The 19,434-nt window shown below is 40.2% G+C and overlaps 1 protein-coding gene across 11 annotated transcripts in view; it reads left to right on the forward strand.

Moving 5' to 3' along the window:
- Positions 1 to 19,434, forward strand: part of SPAG9 (sperm associated antigen 9) — a 61,926-nt gene that overhangs the window by 14,276 nt on the left and 28,216 nt on the right. For 6 of the 11 annotated variants that reach the window (XM_039390174.1, XM_027749501.2, XM_039390175.1 and 3 more), the window contains exons 3-5: positions 3,170 to 3,240; positions 11,908 to 12,002; positions 16,660 to 16,813. In XM_039390174.1, coding sequence (XP_039246108.1) covers positions 3,170 to 3,240; positions 11,908 to 12,002; positions 16,660 to 16,813 — 320 coding nt within the window. Of the gene's footprint in view, positions 1 to 3,169; positions 3,241 to 11,907; positions 12,003 to 12,541; positions 12,844 to 16,659; positions 16,814 to 19,434 lie in introns of those variants that run through there. The other 5 variants (XM_027749511.2, XM_039390178.1, XM_027749510.2 and 2 more) reach the window with 2 other exon arrangements.

Here is a 19,434-nt window from a genome sequence, read left to right on the forward strand (position 1 = left end):
TGTAATATCTTAAACATTGTAATATCCTCCATGATGTAACAAGGATATGATGTCTTTATAAAGACATACTGCAACAGAGACAATGGATACTTCTGCTTTTAGGATGTATATACTCAAACTAATTTTATCATCCACGCATTAAGAATTTGACATCTTAGTGCAAAAAAGTCTGAGACTGAAATATCAGAGGAACTTTTTGTATTGTTACTTCAGTCAAACTGATGGGAACCATGTCTGGCTGCCACTTGGCAGACCCAGCATGTGGCAGGCAGTGCCAGGTCCCAGCTCCATTCCTCGGGGTGTTATCAGGGCCAGACTTCCACTCTTTTGTGTGCTGGTGGATTAAAATGGAACTGGTCACAATTGGGTTGGAAATGGACTTCTGGGTGCCAAGGAAAGGCATTTTTTTTCTCTCCTATTTGATTTCCTGTTACTGCCGATGGGAATGTATCTTTAACAGTGACTTAAGTTTCTCCAAGGTTTTGGGGCAAGAACTTGATGGTCTTCCTTAAAATTCTTCTGACTGTTCTACATGAGGTTCAGTCATCTGTGTTCAAGTCAGTGGTGGTCTCTGATCCTCAGGGAGTATCTGATCTCTTGCACAGTATTTAATTGGAAAAGGGAAGCATATTCAGTTGGGTGTTTTATCAAGATCTTATCTTGATGGGAGCCATGTTTTGGGTAGAATAGATTTCCAGTGTTGTCTCATCCTGCTGGTATTGGAAAAACCAGTTCTGAGGATTGTTAATGTGGTGTCTGTCGAGGGTGATTAACTTGGTGTGCATCCTCTTAGGACTGAAACTTCCAGCTCTAGGACTGTAACATGTTACACAGCTGGAAGTGACTTCCAGAATAAAGTGCTGAATGTCCATTATACCATATATCTTCTGGGGCCTTCATCTTTTTAACCTAAGGGAAATTGTGATCAGATCTACTGGCTATATCCCCCACTGTGCAGTACCCCTGTATATGTATATTTGTCTTCTATGACTGGATCCAAGGAACTGTTTAAAATTGGGTCACATAAATGTTTTAAAATGTTTTAAAATTTTATTCTCCATAGATGGAGAAAGCGGTGTGCTCCCTTTTGGAACCTCAACCCTTGTGCAAGTGTATGTTGTATCCATAACATGGGAAATGCTTTTGTGGATTTCCTGAAGGTTGGTTATGGACAACTGTGAAGAAGGGTGTTTGTAACACCTCCTGTGGTGTTAATCTTCATTAAATGCACTGTCAAGTATTTTTCCCAGAATCCACTGGAAAAATTAATCTCTAGGGTTGGCTGCCCTGCCTAGACACGAGTGTACCAAACAGTGTTGGGGTGCATCACCTTGGTCTGTGTGCAAGTTCCTGATGAGGCTGTGCTGAACTGTGGGAGAGCCCCTGGGAACTGTGATGCACAGCCTGGGGATGGGGGGCTCACGTGGGAGCACAGTGGCTCTGGATGGGGTGTGGGCAGTGGAGCTGCCAAGTGGTTACTGCCAGGGTGTCTCTGCTGCTTAAAATCCAATTAATCATGACTAGGATGCTGACCAGTCTAACAAAGTGGATAAAATGTGGTTTGTTACATCATTAACTATAAATTCTGACTCTTGTTTCTGTAGGCTCTTACCATATAACTTCCCTTTAAATGTATGAAGAGACTTAAAACAACTTCTGCCTCAAAATAATGAACTAAAATATTCCATTCAATAAATAAATTGCGTCTCAAAAAGACATATTTACGTATGTGTTGTGCTGTAAAATATATTTTTATATATGTTGTTATACTTGTGCATCACTTGGCTGCTGTTTGATCCAAAGAGCTTTTGTTCCATTCGATAATGGCAGAAGTGGAAGTGTTCGATCTTGCATTGGTATAAATAACATTTGATGTAATACTTTTGGTCAGATATTTATAGGTGGAGTGCAAAAGGTTGTGTCAAGGAACTTAATGTTCTTATAAGAGCAAGATTAGATTAGGAGCTAAGAATGTTTACACAGGTTTGAGTGAGCAGACAGTTATGTATTTTAGTTCCAGCCTTTGACTCAGGCAAAGACTTTTTTTGATTGAAGCATAATTAGGATAAAACACTGTGCCAAACTACAGATATGTGGAGCAAAAAGCAATGGTATATTGAGAATTAATTTTCAGAAGACCCAGTTGGCAACATGAAAATATGCAAATGGCAGAGAAGATCTTGGCATTTGTCTTCAGATAATGTGTCTGGCAATGAGTCTCTGGAGACATGTAACTATAAATTTGAACTTTCCCGGGGGTATTTAAACGTGGCCAGTGGAATAAGAGAAGCTCAGTTACAGAACTTGATGCACATGGTTGTGTCACATAAATATCTTGCTCAAAAATACCTAAATAAAAAGGTGGACTTCACATCTAAGCAGCAAAAAAATGTTTTGTGTTTGGATAAGAGGATAAGTTGTGCGAAGAAAGTTCTAAATTCTGTTAGTTTTTATGCAGATTAATTGCACTGGGATATCACAGTTTGTTTCAGCTCATCTCCTCCTAATATGAACTTATCATTTAAAGTTCTCCTGAATCTGCCCAAAGTATTTTTTATTTTTTGGAATAGCTACAGAAATATTCAAATGTTTTCTTTCCCAACATCTATTTCCTTAATACTCAGTGAAATATGAGTGAACGCCAGGAGAAGCCTTAATGTCTGTACCACATAAGACTTAAAACTGTTTTAACAAATGCCTTGTCTGTGTTTATCCTGATTAAACATCTCTGGAGATGGTGTGGATGTGTTCTAGGAAACTAATGTAGAGCCTTAACTGGAGCTCACAGCTTCATCCAGCATCAAGTCTGACGTGGCTCTCCCTCTTCCTGTGGTTTCCATGTGCACATGAGAAGCAATCTGGATTGGTGTGGGTAGTAAGCTGGTCTTGAACATAAAAATCCCCTCTCACTGGACCAGCAATCAGCAGAGGAAAATATTACTTGGGCTCTTCAGGGGAACACAAATTGCAAGATTGTGCTGCTGTGGATGTGCTTAGGAAGCTCAAGTGATGAGAGCTTGAAGCCACGGGCACCGACATACTTTTTATCCTGCCCTTTGCTATTCACCACTAAGAATACTCTGGCCTGGTTGCCTGGTCCCAGGCAAGTCAGCCTCATTTACTGCAACTCTGAATTTAATTTTAATTCTCATGATTTCTCTTCTTCCAGTTAGCAGACTTGAGGAGCGGGAGGCAGAACTCAAGAAGGAGTACAATGCACTGCATTCAAGGCATACAGAGGTAGGTCGTTACACCGACATAATTTTGGAGTATCTGTGAAAATATGGATCTGTGGAAGACTTTGTTTTGTGAGAAGCTGGGAGAACTATTGGATGTTTTGGTTTGTACAGTGATATTTGGATGTATAGATGTTATTTGTAATCAGGCTTCATTTGACAAAGCAGTTTTTCTCATTCACGTGTCTGTTCTTCCATGTTGGTTTGATTATACACTTGTCAGTTTTATGCTTTGTCAGATACTAAGTTTTAAAAATCAGCAATGTGCTTCTCCGTGTTTCAAAGGCAGTACTTCAAACACTAATAAGCTTCAAAGAAATAGAAATGAAATTGCATTCTGACACTCTTTCCAGCAATTTTCTGTGTTGGTTTTATTCGTACCATTGAAGGAACAAATACCTCCAAAACCTGGCTGTGATTAAAAGAATTCCCTGCCATACTTTATTGATAGCTATTGAAAACAGGATTTGTTGATGGAGAGAGAACGAGTTTGAATTTGGTAATTTAAATAAATAAGAGCCACACTGTTAAAGTTGATTCCAAAGCATAAAACAGGAACTTGAAGTGCTTCAATTTTCAGTAGCAGGTTGTCTTGCAGCCCAACTTATATACATATTTTAGTGGAGAAGTCATTGGGTCCTCTGAATTATTCTGGTTAATCTGGAGTCCCAAAACTGAGCACAGTTCTTGTCCTTGCTCTGATTGCTTTGCCTTTGAAAGGGCAGGTAGCTGTTTTTAGATCACTACCAAAGAGGGGAATGCCAGACTGACTGTTCCCAGCTCAAAAGACCCGTGTGGGGAAAGGGGAAGCAGATACAGATGTCAGATTTGGTTACCTTGAATACTTCCTGAGCAATCCTAAGTTGAGTGTGTTGTACTGACAGCAGCTGCAAGTGGCCTGGAACCACAGCCAGCATGTAGTGCTCAAGTATTATGTGACAAGACTTCTGCAGCTCTTAAATAAAAATATCTGTATATTTACTGAAATCCTGATGTATTTAAGATAACATTTGTTACTGAATAGTTGATTTAGAATGATGCATCTGTTGAAAACTGGAAATTTAAGTTAAATGAGAAGTAACAAATCGTAGTGTTGCCCACTTAAATTTTACATTCTTTTGAACTGGAAGTACTTCAGAGTACTGAGTGCTTGCAGACTTTTGGTTATTGTAGTTAGGACCTATGGGTATTGTCACAATAGAAGTGGCACAGGTTTTTATTCAATCCTGTCTGAATAAAATCCTATTTGAATACAGAGTTCAAGATAACTAAATGTGTTGGGCACCATTAATTCAACAAAATGCTAATGACGTGTTCTGAATATCTTTTTACATAGGTTTTGCTCCAAAATGGACAACAGCCTCTGCTGGTTTGATTCAAATTTATTAAATGCTTTCACATCTTAAATTCACTCTCTTTGGTGTAGGGAGAGGTGTTTCCTTGGGCTTTATTATTACTGAGGTGACTGTATCCTTTCTTCATAAAGAAATAAGTTGTAATGCAGCTTGGTATATCCATACCTTTGTGCTTCTAAAATCAGGTCTCATGTTTTCTGTGCTCCTCCCTTTTAATATATTTGCTTCCTTCTTTCTTTGTTTGCTCAGTCTCAGAATTTTTATTTCTTTCAGTTTTAATGTTTCACCTCTTTCCTTTTGTTTAGTCAATTCTGACAACCAAAAATACTTAAGGAAATCAGGATGAAGAAGGAAAATTCATATTACATTGGTTTTAGAAGCTCACACCTTTAAATTAGGTTATTTTTACCTTTTTTTTTTTTTTTTTGTATCCATAGACTTTGATGTCTGTATTTGGGTGAACAGTGTGCATACACACTACTAGAGGTACACAAAATTCTCAGGCCACCAACTGGCAGCTGCTGCAATAGGGTTGTGTATTAAAGACAGGACATGGAGAGGTGATGGGTAATGGGTTGGTGGGCTGTGGAAGCTGAAGTCTGCACTGGGAACTCAGGGCAAAGAATAGCTTCCAGCAGTGTGGTTGTTTAGGAAGGACTGGGAGCCTTTTTAACAACTGTGTGACCAACCCCAGGAAGTAACTGGATGCTCCTTACCTTCACTTGCAAAGAGCTTTTTGAGAACAATTAGAGAGACCATTGTGAATCTTGCCACATATAGCTTTCCTTAGGGACCTTCTACAAGGATAGACCATCTCAGCATTTTAATGCTATATCAGGTGTGTATTTAAGATTCAGAGACTAAAATCCCTGGGGACTGGAAAGGACTGGCTGCTAATAGTGCCCATCTCCCCATTCCCTTAGTGATTTCCTGCTTCCCTTTCTCCAAGCAAACTGTAGTGGTTTAGGTCTATGTAGTAACTTTTTTCCTTTAATGCAAGATATTTTGGCAAATATCCAACCCACTTTCAGCATTTAGTTATCAGGTTTATTAGCTCAAGTATTTCTATCACAATATTTGTTTCTGAAACCTTTCTTCCACGTTTTTCTGGGAAGGGATACGTCTTCTGAATCAGCTTCACTGTTGTCTTTGCAAGTGATCCATCTTTGGTACTTGCTGAAATGGCAATTGTTTTTCTTTCAATGGACCAAATAATGAACAGAGTATTAGAAAGATATTTTTTTTATTTAGCTCTAAGATGTTGGCAGTGCTTACTTTGACAGATGTCATGTTAAAGATGCGACTTGACTGCATTTTGTGCAATCTTAATTTCTAGCAATTTTCCTCCGTTCTGCCTTTAGTGTTTGTTTCCCTCCGCCCCCCTTTATTCCTTATTTCACAGCTGAGTATTTTGGACTTGGATGTCTTTCTCTTCCAACTCTTGACTTCACTGAGGCTCTAACCATATCCTTTCAGCCCTAATCCTTCCTCGTCTGTGTGGGCCTTTGCTGGAGTTCACTGCTCAACAAACGTGCTGGCTCAGCAGCTCGGGGGGATGTTGCCCAAACAGTTTCAGTTGCAATGGACCGAGACCTACTGGAACTGAATCTCCATGGGAAATTATACCTGTGATGTGAACCAGAGAGCTGAATCAATCCCTCTCCTGCAGTGTGTGTGTTGTGCTGAGAGCTGGGAGCTCTCCTTGGAGCTCAGCCTGCCAGAACCAGGGCTCTGCATTGCAGCTCCAGCCCCAGCCTGCCCTAGCAACAGCAAGGTGTCTGCAACTGCAGAGACAGCAGGGCTGCCCTGGCTGGGCAGAGCTCTGGGGAGAGGCTTTAGCCTTCCTCACCCTTCTGTTCAATTAGCCTCTTGCTGCTCCCTGTGGAGTGGGAGGTGAGCTGACTGGTGTGAGTGGAGTATATGCTCTTAAGCTTCCTTCCCCACTAAATCTGTACTTGGACTAACTGACTTGATTTTAAATGGATTAGGGTATGAGAACCTGAGCAGTTGAGCTGGCAGACTGGAAGGTGGAGTGTAGCTGGGCATTTGTAGCAGGTGATGAAGAGAGTCAACTGTTCAGTCAGAACAGAATGGATGGATGCTGCCTAAACATGTTCTTACATCCATGCTCCAGTTCCTTGTCTTTCCTATGCTTGCGGTGTTTTGATCTTGTGCTGATCATCCTCTGTTCTAGTGCTCAGACCAGATGAGCAATAGAGCAGTGTGCTGGAGTTCCTGAGTTGGAACTTCTGGAATCTGACTGTGCAAAGTCTTGTTTCCATCATTCTCTGACTATAAAGGACCAGATGCAGGAAGTAATCAGACAGCCAAGGGCAGTGTGCTGGAGTGCAGAATGGATTGGTCTAATACAAAAATCTTTAGACCTTTGCTCCATAGACTTAAAAGCTGCAACTGAGTGTCAAAATTCCTTTCTATCTCAAATATAGAAATCTGAGTGGCTATACTGCCTGTATAAAAGCAGGCCTGTCTGCTCTATGTACCTGTGGAGGCTTTTTTGCCTTTGCTGCTGAGATGATGCACTGCTGCTGGTGCCTCTTTCAGAGCAAACCTGAGTAGGAGGTAAAGGGTCTTGCTGTCTTTCTGCATAGTTAAAGGGCTTCATAACTATGGATCTGGCTTTTTAAAGGCTTTGGCTAAGCCTGTTTTATGTTTATTACTCAGTTGGGAAACTGAGGCAAAGCGTTATGTCAGCATCTGCTGGAGAGTTGGCTAAAACCTGTGGCCCTTCTCTGCAAACATTTCCAAAATAAACTTTTTTTTTTTTTTCCAGTTTAAGGAAGTTATTCTTTTTATCCTTTGGAAACTCCAGACTGTGATAGTTCGATATCTCTTTCCCTGACACACAGAACATGGGCTTAGTTTAATGAAGCATAATTGGGCCATGGAAGTTTCTCAGTGTTCTGCACTGATACAATGTGACAGAACAGTGAGCCTGTCTCTGGCATGGGGAATGGACTTTGTCAGGTTCATTTGGATAAACATATCCCCAGCAAGTCCCTGTGTAGGGAGACAGGAAGAGGAGACTGATGGAGCTGTCTAGTTACAATTATAGCCAAACTTGCGTACCAGTCACAGGGTCTGAGAGACTAGACTTTAGATATCTGTTCAAGCAAATAGTTTTTCTGAAGCCTTATGCTGAAGCATTAACAGCTAGATCTGTAAAACCTGGATTTAACTTTTTTACATATTACTGTATCTTCCAGCAACATCATCTTCTGTGTGGATAAAGATGCATCAAGCTCTCCAGCGGGAATGATGCTTTTAGTTAAGTGGCAAGTTCACCAGAAATCCTCAAAGGAAAAAGGGAGTTACATGGAATTATATTTAGGACTTTGGTTCTGAATCAAGGAGATTCTAGAAATATCTGTTACCTTAATAAATCTAGATTATGTGGGACACAGAAAGATCTATATATACACAGTTGGTCGAACATTCCCAAAGGGAGGAGCTGCTGGTGCCAAGCCTGATTGGATCCACGGGATGAACAGCCAGGGCTGTAGCTCTGAGCCTGGTCTGACAGAGAGAGAGTTACTAAAACCTGGCCGGGGGGAGCTAAAGCAGTGACACAAAAAGGAAGGAGGAGCGAAAGAGCAAGGAAGGTATAAAGGAGATGATCTCAACCTGGTTAAGGCAAAGGTGCAGGTAACAATATCCCCAACATGGCATATCCACGTTTGTTTGTGACAAAGGAAGTGTCAGACTCGTGTACATTGGGAGTGGTTGTATTTGTAAGGGTAGGAACAGAAATGAGTGACAGGATGTTAAAATTGCCTTGGACTGAATGCTGAGGTTTAAGATGTAGAAAAACCTGTAACACTTCTGCAGTTGTAGAGCTTGCCACGTGCCATATGAGGAAACCAATCTGAGTATTTTCTTGAGGTGGAAAGACTTTGCTTTTGAAGGGAATGGATTTCATGTTCCAGCTGTAATGTGTTCCAAAGGTTGTTGCAGTCTGTACATGTGCCCTAAAATGACTAACCCCTGAACTGTGAAATGCTGTTAACTAACTAGGGTAATTCTTCTAATTCTTCCGAGTTCTGAGTTTATCTTTAATCCCCTCAGCTGATGGTAATTGAGCAATGTGTTTAATTACAATGCTGAAGTGTTCAGTGTTGGTGGTGTCTTCCTTGGAACAATTGGCTGTATTCACAATACTTGTGGACTTCATGGGCAGCAGGATGAGCTGTCAGTAGTACAAGGTTATGGATGATTAAATATTGACTGTAGCTTTTACTGAAGAGTAGGGGGGATGGACATGGTCATTTATTTATCATCTGTCCTTCAGCTCAACTTCAGTAAGGATTGTGCTGAGTGGAAAGCAATTAAATCCATTTGAGTCTATTTTTAAGTTGTCGGTATTATTAACACTTTTCTTTGGATAGCTGAGTAATCTCAAAACAGCAAAACTTCTGTTTAGGTTTTGAGCACTGAGAATTCTAGTGCATTAATTCATTGCATGGTTTTTTGGATATGGCACTTCAAGGATAGCTGAGACTCAAGGGCCATTTGGGTTGAAAAGATCTTTGGCTCTAGTCTAGTTCAAACCCCAGTGGTTTTGGAGTGAGTCTTCAAAGTTTGATTGTAGATGAACAGCTACAGTGAGCTTACTTCCCAAGAAGCTGCAATATTTAATTTTTTTTTTTCAACCCTCAAACTAAATTGTTTCTGGAAGTTGAGGATCCACACACTGTCTCTTGACTCCACAGCACCAGCTGTGCAGCCCCCCATCCCATGGGCAGGGAGGGAGGGTGAGGAGCTCTTCTCCTTGTGGGCACTATTTCAGTGTTGTCAACCTTTATCCTTGGGATCCTGGGTGGAGGCAGAGAGTGGACATGACATGGGGGTCCCACTGTTGTCCTGATTTTTTTGTTTGTTTGTTTGTTTTTGGACAGCACAGGCACATCTAGCCTGGATCTGTGGAGAAACTACCATGCAGCCCTGCACCTGCACATACATTTGGGTTTTCATTTTATTTTTGTGTTCCTATAGCTTATGTGCTTTGTGCTGAAGTATGTGACCTGCAGATTGGCTTATTTTACCATCAGCATCATTTTCAGCTGCAGGACAATGCTAAACTGCACAATCCTTTAAATTGACCTGCCCTCCAGCCTCTGTCTGTGGGTAATAAATGTGATGAGACGTTTCAGTAAACAAAAGAACAGACTGAGAGGAGGGGAAAAGCTAGGTTAAACCATGTACTTTGCAAAACATGAAAGTTTTGTGGGTTTTACTGACCCTACTCTTTTTTCCCCATATGATAATACTTCCTTGGAGAGGTACTAGTTACTCATCTCCCCTTCACTGGCTAAAAAGCACAACAGTTGTTCTGTTTAAAATTTTATTTCAAGAAACCAATTGGTGTGCTGCAAATGGAAGTGTTTGCAGGGAGGTCAGCTTCTGCTCAGCAATATCTCCCTCCCATGATGAGGGAAGGCAGGAACAGGATACAGAATGTATCTAGTGTGCATTCTGAAGTTATGCACTGTTGGGATTTTTTTCCCCACTGGAATTTCTAAATTAATTTGCATTATAATAAACTTATGCAAAACTATGCAAAGGAGCAGTTGGAACACCTAGTTCTGGCTGCCTGATGGAAATGGAAAAAACAATAAATGTGGATAGTCGAAGGTGGAGCTTTCAGTCCTTTTGTTTGCCTCTCTGTGTGTGAGCAAGCATTAAAAATCAGAAAACAAATGCCATGGCCTAGTGAAACTGCTGCGTTTTGTTGGAGGATAAATGTTGTAAGCTTTTGACAGCAGTTCAAGTATATTATATAATGTTTCTCTAAAAATAGCAAGATTGGGGTTTTTTCTTGTCTGAATTGTATTTATTAGTTCAGGTGAATGCTGGGAGAACCAGCATCTGTACGTAACCACCACTTAACCTAAATTACTGATTTATAGAATATCCATCAGTCAGGATATCTTAAGCCAGTTCACTTGATCAGAAAAATATGAGACTAAGGAATATATATTCACATGTAGCTAGTGCTGGCAAGCACTGTTTGAGGAGAAGGTGGTACTGAGTTTGGTGGCATCTGAAGGTCAAACTTGAGCACATCAAGCCTCCCTTGAAAGTCACATGTGCATTTAGGTTTCCAGTTCCTGCTGAGTTCAGTCCTAGTGTGTGCAGCTGCCCCCAAAATAAAAGGTTATGTAACACTGGTTGTACAAATGCCTGTGAATATCACTGTTCTGAAGTGTGTGTACACCCTTGGTAAAATAGCAGAAGAAATGACAGTTTTGAAGAATAGGTATTTTTTTTCTAGAGGAAGCCTTTAAGATGTGACCTGAATATGTCTCAGGAATAAAGTACATTGAATTCCTCTGCAGTACACCTGTGACTTCTTTCTTTCTTTATTGTTCCTAGTGCCCTATTCAGTTGTGAATTTGAGTGCAGAAGTGCTAAAAATACCAAATGCCGTGTAGGCTTCTCCTCAGGCTTTCCCTGTTTTAATTTGAGAGATGTGTGTCCAGATGAACCTCGTGGAGTGATGCAGTGATATCTGTTACTTCTCCCTGTGCATGTCCTGGATCAGTTACATGCTGAGAGCAGCATTCTTTGGCTGATGGGAGTCAGGGTTCATTAAATAAGTCATGACTGCAGCACCCAGCATGTTGGCCTGTGGCTGTCTCCTGTGAGAAAGAGAGCAAGCAGAGCTCTTCTTGAGTGCTAAAATCCACAGCCACTCAGTCCTTTTTATGAGATGTCAGCCTAGATAATTTAAACCCAAACTTCACTTCTAGAAAATACAGAAAGTTTAAATTTCTTTGAATTTTAGAAGGAAAAAGGAGAAGAGACGATGACTTTGTATTTCTGCTTACAGAAATAATCTGATTATTAGGTCATGGATTCAGTCTATTTAATATCTGAGGTGCATATTGTCTTACCTTCACAGTACTTTGCAATTAGGCCATAGTGCCTATTATGTGTCACATAATGAATGTTAATATCTACTGACCATAAAGCTCCTAGACTCCAAAATGGATTTGAACATGTACTTCTGTTCAAAACTCATGTTTGAAATATCACATGCACTTTGTGTACCCTTGGGATGTTTCCTGTGCATGAATGCACAAGGAAGTTCTCCAATTTTTTTAGTTTATTATGGACTTCTCTTCTGGTTTGTGGTTTTACACACTGTATAATTTTGCTTCTGTCTTTATTTCTTTAATGTTTCCAGATACTTTTACTATTTAACATTACAGGGGGAGAATATATTGTATTGGTCAAGAATCGTGCAGTTGTAGTAAACGTTATTAAATATTTCTTGCTGTTTCTGTCCTTTTGAACAGATGATTCACAATTATATGGAGCACTTGGAAAGAACCAAACTTCATCAGCTAACAGGGGGTGATCAGCTAGAATCCACAACACACAGTAGAATTAGGTAAGCTATTTATTACGCTCTCACCCTGAAAGGAAAGAAAAAAAAAAAAATCCTTTCATTTGTGTTTGCAAGACTTTGTTCTTTAATCCTACAACAACAGTTCGGCTGAATCGGGAAGATTTGTTGTATGATTGGAATGCGGTAAGAGAACAGCGTAGAAATCAGTGGAAAGAGGCTTTCGCTGTTGTGCTGCTAAACGTGGAGATATACTTTGTACGTTAATTAGCCTAAAACAATTTCAGCTCTTTTTTTTTTCTTTGAGTGTTTGCATTCGGGTAGGCAGGGAAAATGTCAGCAGCTGTGCCGGCCCAGCCGGAATCCTGCCGTGGCTTTTGTGCGCGGGGTGATGGAGGTGCGTGCGTGGTACCCGCTCGTCCTGAGGGCTCGGTGTGAATATATTATGCAGATTTGGGAGCTTTGTAGCCTATGAACTCTGCGTGGAAGGAGGGAGAGTCACTCCAGGGCTGGCTGTGTCTCTGCGTTGCTGCATAGATGCTCCGGCGAGGGGGAGGAGAGCGGTGATGTCATTGCTCCGGAGCTGCTGCAGAGAGTGGAGCGCCGCGGCTGATGGCATTGTTTTTGTGGCAGCGGCTGAATGACAGACTTTGCCGACAAAGATACACCCTCGGCCCCTCCGTAGCCTTCCCGGTCGCGGCGTTCCACCATGCCAGGGCAGCGCCATGAATCCTGGATGCATGCTGCTGTTTGTGTTTGGCTTCGTTGGCGGGGCGGTGGTCATTAATTCCGCGATCCTGGTGTCGCTCTCGGTTCTGCTGCTCGTGCACTTTTCTATTTCTACTGGTGTGCCAGCTCTGACGCAGAACCTACCAAGGATACTCAGGTACTCTGACCTACTGAACCCTGGCTTCGTGTTCTTCCTCTTCCCCTTCTTTCTGTTTTCCTTCCAAACAGAAAGAGCGAGGATGAATTAGAGATGTAAATTATCTATAAGTATCAGGTTTTGCCGTAAACGTATTTATGGACAATATGTTTCTTATACACTCAAAATTCATTGCCTTTAAACGAGTACAAGGTCAGTTCATGTATCTCTTTCTTTTCTGTAGAAAGCTCTTATGGTGGTTTGTTGTAACCTGCAAAGAAGCTGCAATGTTAATGTCACGGATAAAGCTCACGTTCAGTGTATTGTCAGGCACTTGGTTGATCCTGTGTAGCATAAATGTATGCAGGCTGAGGCTTTGCACTGTTCAATTGCACTTTTTGAAATCAAAAATAATTACGTAAGATCAGTTAATTGATGCTAAAACCACAGTAATTAGCCGATCACATTATTTTAAAAAGACCTGATTATTGGTTGGTGAGAAAAAAAAGTCTTTCATTATTTGAGCATTAGAGCTCCTAAAGCCTATTCACTATTGTTCAGCCAAATGTTATCCTCTCCTCTGTTTCTGTACTTGTATGGCAAGTTGCCAGCTGTCTGTCCCCCCCCTCAAGTTATGTTCTGTTTGTCCTACTTGCCTGGAGCAGTAGCAGACAGATGCATTAGAATATTGTGACCAAAAGTAATCCCAACGTGTTTTAGTACTATAATTCCGAATGGAAAACAGCTGGAAAAGTTTTGAAATGCAGCTTTCTGACCTGAAAACTTGACATACTTTGACTGTGGTTGTAAATTTAATAGTAAACTTAATTCAAACAGGAAAAAATGCTGGAAAATAGTGTTCTCTGGAACAGCTGTCTGACTTTTCCTCCCTGATACACACACTGCACGTAGACTTTGTATGGTAGTATGCTTTTAACTTGGGTCTGTGAGCACAGAAGGATTGTTCCAAAGGTTTAAAGCCAGTCAATAGATAAAAGAAATACCAATTTATGCCAATAGCTGATAATGAACTTGTATGAATACCTAAATACAAAGAAGTAAAATAAATTTAAAATGTAACTCTTTTTAGACTGATATTATTAGTAAGGCTATGCTTGTTTTAAAAGAGGGAGGAAACCCAAACCTAGAACAAATGACCCCCACTCTAAGCAAACAAACAAAAAACCCCAAACAAACCAAAAACCACAAAGCAGAATATTGAACTTCAGTATTCTGTGTTCAGTAACTTATATGAAATTTTTTTAGATTTGAGCAGTCAGATGGTTTAAGAAACAGATTTATTTTTTTCGTGCTTTTACTCATTTTGCATGGAGAGTGTTTAATGAATTTGAGGGGCTTGGGGAAATGCTTTTTCCCGCCTCTAGTAATTTGGTTCAGGAATTACAGGAATTACAATTCAGTTCCTTAGTCTTTATTAATTAAAAAAAAAATAAAAATATGGGCTGAAGGAATCTAATTGTAGAAGAATTGTTTCTATTTTTTAACACTAGTCGGATTTTAGAACTGAGCATCTGGTTGCTTATCCTAAAGGTTCCTGTGAATGCTTCAGTACATCACTTCAGAATATTAGTTTAAGCTTTTAAAATACTTGTTTCTGTTCTGCTCACTGTGATATTTTTGGATGTTTCTTGGGCACTGGGGGAGCAGAGGAGGTTCTTTGCTTTCTGGTCAACAATCAGTGCAATAAAGTGAAATTGCTTCGGTCTAATCAGGTAATTTCTTTTAACGCAGACACTCCCCTTCATTTCCAAAATCAGCCTCTTTTGCAAACTCCATTTGCTGTGTAGCCTTGCAATGCACCTGAACTGTGGTTTAGCACATAAAAATACATTTATTACAAGATTTATTTAAAACTAATCTGTAAAAAAAAAAAAAAAAAAAAAGAAATGCCAGGTGTGAACATTTTTGGTACCCATTTAATATTCTCAGTTTTGAAGATTGGAAGGAAGGTGAAATCTGTGGCATGTCCTGCAAGGAAGGAAACGTGCTGGAGCCACAGCCCAGGAGGGGATGCCCAAGGCCAGCCCCTCACAGTACAAGCTTTATCTGCCCACTGAAGGGCAGCTTTTCTTCCTCCTTTTTGTTCCTGCACTTCTTATCCAATGAAACGGTCTCAGCCCGTCTTTTGACACAATCTCAGCCTCTGTGGTGTGTCTTTTGTTCCCCACATGCATTGGAGCTGTGGGAAATCTAAAGAAAAGCAGAACCTGCTACAATAGGGGGAATGTTGGAATCCAGCTCCGTTCAGCCCTGGGGGGTTTCTCAGGAGGACTTTTCAGCACAGTCAAGTTTGCAGATGCTGGAACATTATCTGATGGTTTTAATTTTTTAATTTTGCTTTACTCACTTTGCTGCCTGCTTTGCTGTGCTCAACTCCTTCCCAATTAACAACCTGACTTGGAATAATATTTATAAAAGGCCGAGACAGCTGCAATTTGAGAATTAGTTGCAAAGACTTTTGTGACAAGGAGCATCTTTTGTGCACCTGTACCAGAAAGGTTCATGCCAGTTAAAATTGTTGGCTGTTTGAACGTTGTGTTTTTGGCAATGAAAAATTTACCAAAAGGAGTTTACTGATTAATTGTTAAATAAAATCCCTTCTTGACTAATTTTCCTTCAAAATAAACAAACCCCAAAAATGCTTAGTGTTTGCTTTTCAGCACTCGTTGTCATATTTTTGCATATAATTTATATGCAGATACTAATTCTGCACAGAATTCTGCCTGGGTTTTGTTTAATTTGTGAAAAGCCTTGCAACAGAAAGTGCATGTGCTTGTGATTTGACCTTTCATAATGCCAAATTGCAAGAACTTTGCCATCTCTTGTGGGCACTTTTATCTTCTGCCTCTAGTATACTTAAAGCTGTGCTAGTTGATTACAGTTCTTTTTTTCTGCATTACATTGTTCTGCCTGAACAAACATTTTGCTTTATCTCAGTTCGAGGCCTGGCTGATATTTTTCCTTTTCAGGGCTGTCTGTAGCATCCTATGAATGGCACTGCACACAATGGTTTTGTCTCTTGCTGGCAGGAAGAATGAATCCTTTTGTTCACTGATCACACTACTGACCTGGGGACTTTTTTTGGGGGGGTCAACATACAAACCTTTGGAATTTGCAAATGTTGTTTACCATAGGGAAGTGAAAAGAGTGAAGAGTTGGGATGAAGTGACTTGCCTTGCTGGAACAAGCTTTTGTGCAGCTTTAGGGTGAGAGAGTGTTGAACTGATCTTGGGTAAAACTACACAGCTTTTGGCTGGGCTGCTTTTAACATCAGTAATTCCTTGACCCAGTTCTTTTCACTTAAAAAAATCCATGTGATTTCTGTGATCTGCAGAGATAAAATACCCTGTGTTTTGAGAAGAGTTGGAGTTGAAGCTGATTATTTACAACTTTGACAAATGCTTCAGTTGATGATTTAGCTGTTTACCATTGTAGAAGTTACATGGTACTGTAATTTGGGGAAAAACATGCAGAATTGTGTTTTTAAGAGTGGCTGCTGAAAACTAATTTAATCTGAAATAAGGAGAATTTTTGTCTTGGACTCTAGCTTGTATTCAATCTCTATAAGACTTTTGTTTGCTATTGATAAGCCACAGTGTAAATCAATAACTGCTATTTAAAGCCATGGAATTGACTGTTTGCAATCATGTGAAATGAGAAATTGTTAGATACTGTGTATGCTCCTGTGTTTATTTATTCAAACAGTGTATGGATGTTTGAACCTATAATTTCACCGCTTCTTTGCTGATTTTTCGGAGGAAGATGAATTGTGTGACATGTGAAATGGCTGATGAGACCTGTCTCCCTTTCAAACAGGAAGGAGCGTCCAATATCACTGGGCATCTTCCCATTACCTCCAGGAGATGCCCTTCTCACGCCTGAGGCTCAGAGAGAAGCAGCAGAAACACCTGCATCGGAGCACTGGAAATTCCACGAGCTGAGCCAGCCACGGTCCCACACCAGCCTGAAGGTGAGCACAGCTTGCCTGCCTTCTTGTCTCCCACAACAGATCCTTGGCAGGATGAAGAAAAACCAGATTGAAAGGGAGGAGGGAACCCTTAAATCATATTTGTACAAGCCAACCATGTCGCTTACTTGAATGAGCTTTGAGGGAGCTTCCTTACTGGAATAAACAGAATTTGGGTTGCATTTTCTGAATGAGTGATTAATACAGGTTAGTTAAGATCTTACTCTCAGCAGTGGGTCTTTTCTTTCTGACTGAGGACCCTTTGCAAAGGTTCCAACTTGTTTTTATGCACTAGGTATGTAACTAGGTAGTGTAAACAGGATTAATAGTGCTTTAGAAGGAAAGCTTTGGTTACTACATGGGCTCTGCTCTGCCTACTACCAGGTGTATGGTGTAGGTAGGCCACAGAGTTGAGAATGACCTAACTTTCCTAGATTAGCCTGTTATTATGAATTCCCTTACATGTAGCCTGAGTAGAATTCCTGCAATTGTTCTGTGTTCCAGCAGTGAGAGGGTGGCACAGAACAAGCTGCAGGAATGGAGAAATGGGGGAGTGGTGTTGGAGTGTGATGAGTCTGGCAGTCAGGACTCGGCTGCACTCACAGCACAGCAGGAGGAGGATCTGCAGGGTGAAGAACTCCAGAATGTGTAAATCCTCTCTATGTGTTTCTTGATGAGTTTTTTTGGAATACTATGGGAGTACTGTTATTTCTGGAAAGGCATACAGCTGGGGGGAATTTCCTCCTAAGTGAACTTAATAACTACCTAGCAAGGGAATGTTTAACTGATAAGAACTAAAAAAGCTATTCAGAAATAATAGAAACCCATTTTTTTTCCCCCTAGAGGTCATGTGGACATAATGGGAAGTGTAAATAATGGTTAATTATAAACATATCAAAGTAACAACATGAGTTTGATTCTAAAAATTTGACACTTAACGATGGTCCTAGCCTTGAGTTTGGGTCTTGACTTTGTCCTATTCCTTTCATGCATGAACATTTCATTAATGGTCAGTGTTTCCTGTATAAGTATCACAAAGAATGGGTGGCAGGGAGAAACCCAGGAGAAAAACCCTGAGCGTTCTGTAGCTTGCACAGTAGTGACATAGCTGGGTATCATTGTAAGATGACACACAATTATGTGCCACTCATTTTCTTCTGCTCATTTCTGCACAGCATTGCAGGCGAGTTACTCCTTCAGATTTAATTACTGAGTTTTTAAGCTTTTTTTTTTTTTTTAAGGAAAAGTCTTTTAGAAACATGACCAAAAAAGGTCAAATTTACTAAGTCAACACAGCACTGACTTTCAAATGTTTAGGCTTTGAGATAGTTTGATTAATTCAGTGCCACTTAATGAAATTGCTTTTCATTTTCTTTAGTTCTAGATTAAACATTCATGATAGTTTAATCCGTGTAGTTTCTAAGAGTAATCTGAAAAAATACCATAGATAAATAAAGTCAGAAATATAAAATAGATGAGTTGATTTGAAATGCCCTTAAGGAAAGGACCCTTCCATGCATTGTTTTTATTCACTGTTTTTTCTTGTGCTATCAAGCTGTTTTTCTTGAGCTTTGTGTGTGAATGTCAGTGATCAGTCTGTGCTGCATCAGTCAGTGGATGCTTTTGGAATACAAAGATGTAGAAATGTTTGAACAGAGCCAACAGCTCTGTTGAGGTTTTATTCCTCGTTCGTGTGAACTGTGGATTCCCTTGGTAAGGGGCACCACTTCCTCCCTTCTGTATCTGCTCACTGAACTATGAATCATTACCCAGTGGCTGAACTTCACCAATTCAAAAGGCAATTGGGTAACTTGTGTAGCTTTTTTCCTCTTTTCTTTTATTCCTTTAGAGGCATCTGTTAGTTGATTGTATTTCTGAATACTTTTGTCAGAATTATCAAATATTAATAGTTGGTTATCCTGCAATTTGCTAACAAAGGATGGGAACTGTCAGTAATTGATAGGCAGGTCTTGAAAGTGCTGAATTGTGTTTCTAGGGCTGGGAAATTCCATGTGGGAGTGTAGCTATAGGATACAAGCTTTACATATACATAAATGTGTGTTTTCCTCCCTACCCTCCCAAATTAAAATCTTCTCTTTCGAGGAAGTTCCAAAAGTAAACATTTAGAAGTTACAATTCTTAGTCATCTTACGCTAAGTGCAAATGAGGGAATGTGTGTCTATATACAGATCTCTTTTGTGTTGTTTTTTTTTTTAAATAACCTTAAAATTTAGTTTCACTTCCTTCTCAAAAAGGGATCCTAGCAGTAAGCGGATTTGTGCTTTACAAAATCTGAAGTTGCTTCGTTCTTGACAAGTTTGGGTATCCTGTGATAGCACTTTCTCTTTAAATGTCACAGACTTCCAGGACTTTGCTTTCACCTCTGATTCCCCCTGATTTTGGAAAACACTAAAATAACTTCTTATCAAAACTTACCATTCTGCCTTCATTTTGCACACGCCAGCCTCAGGTTTCATCTTTATTTTCCCCAGCAAGACTCCTCTAACATTGTGTGCTAGAAAATATTGACCTAAACAGACCAATTTGTTTTCCTGCCTGCAGTGAGCTGTTGTTCACTGTCATGTGCTGTTTAAGTCATCCTTAAGACATCTGGATGCTGGTGT

This window comes from Pipra filicauda, unplaced genomic scaffold, assembly GCF_003945595.2.
Source record: "Pipra filicauda isolate LSUMZ 115617 unplaced genomic scaffold, ASM394559v2 scaffold80_size11013439_pilon, whole genome shotgun sequence".
In the NCBI taxonomy this organism is placed as follows: domain Eukaryota; kingdom Metazoa; phylum Chordata; class Aves; order Passeriformes; family Pipridae; genus Pipra; species Pipra filicauda.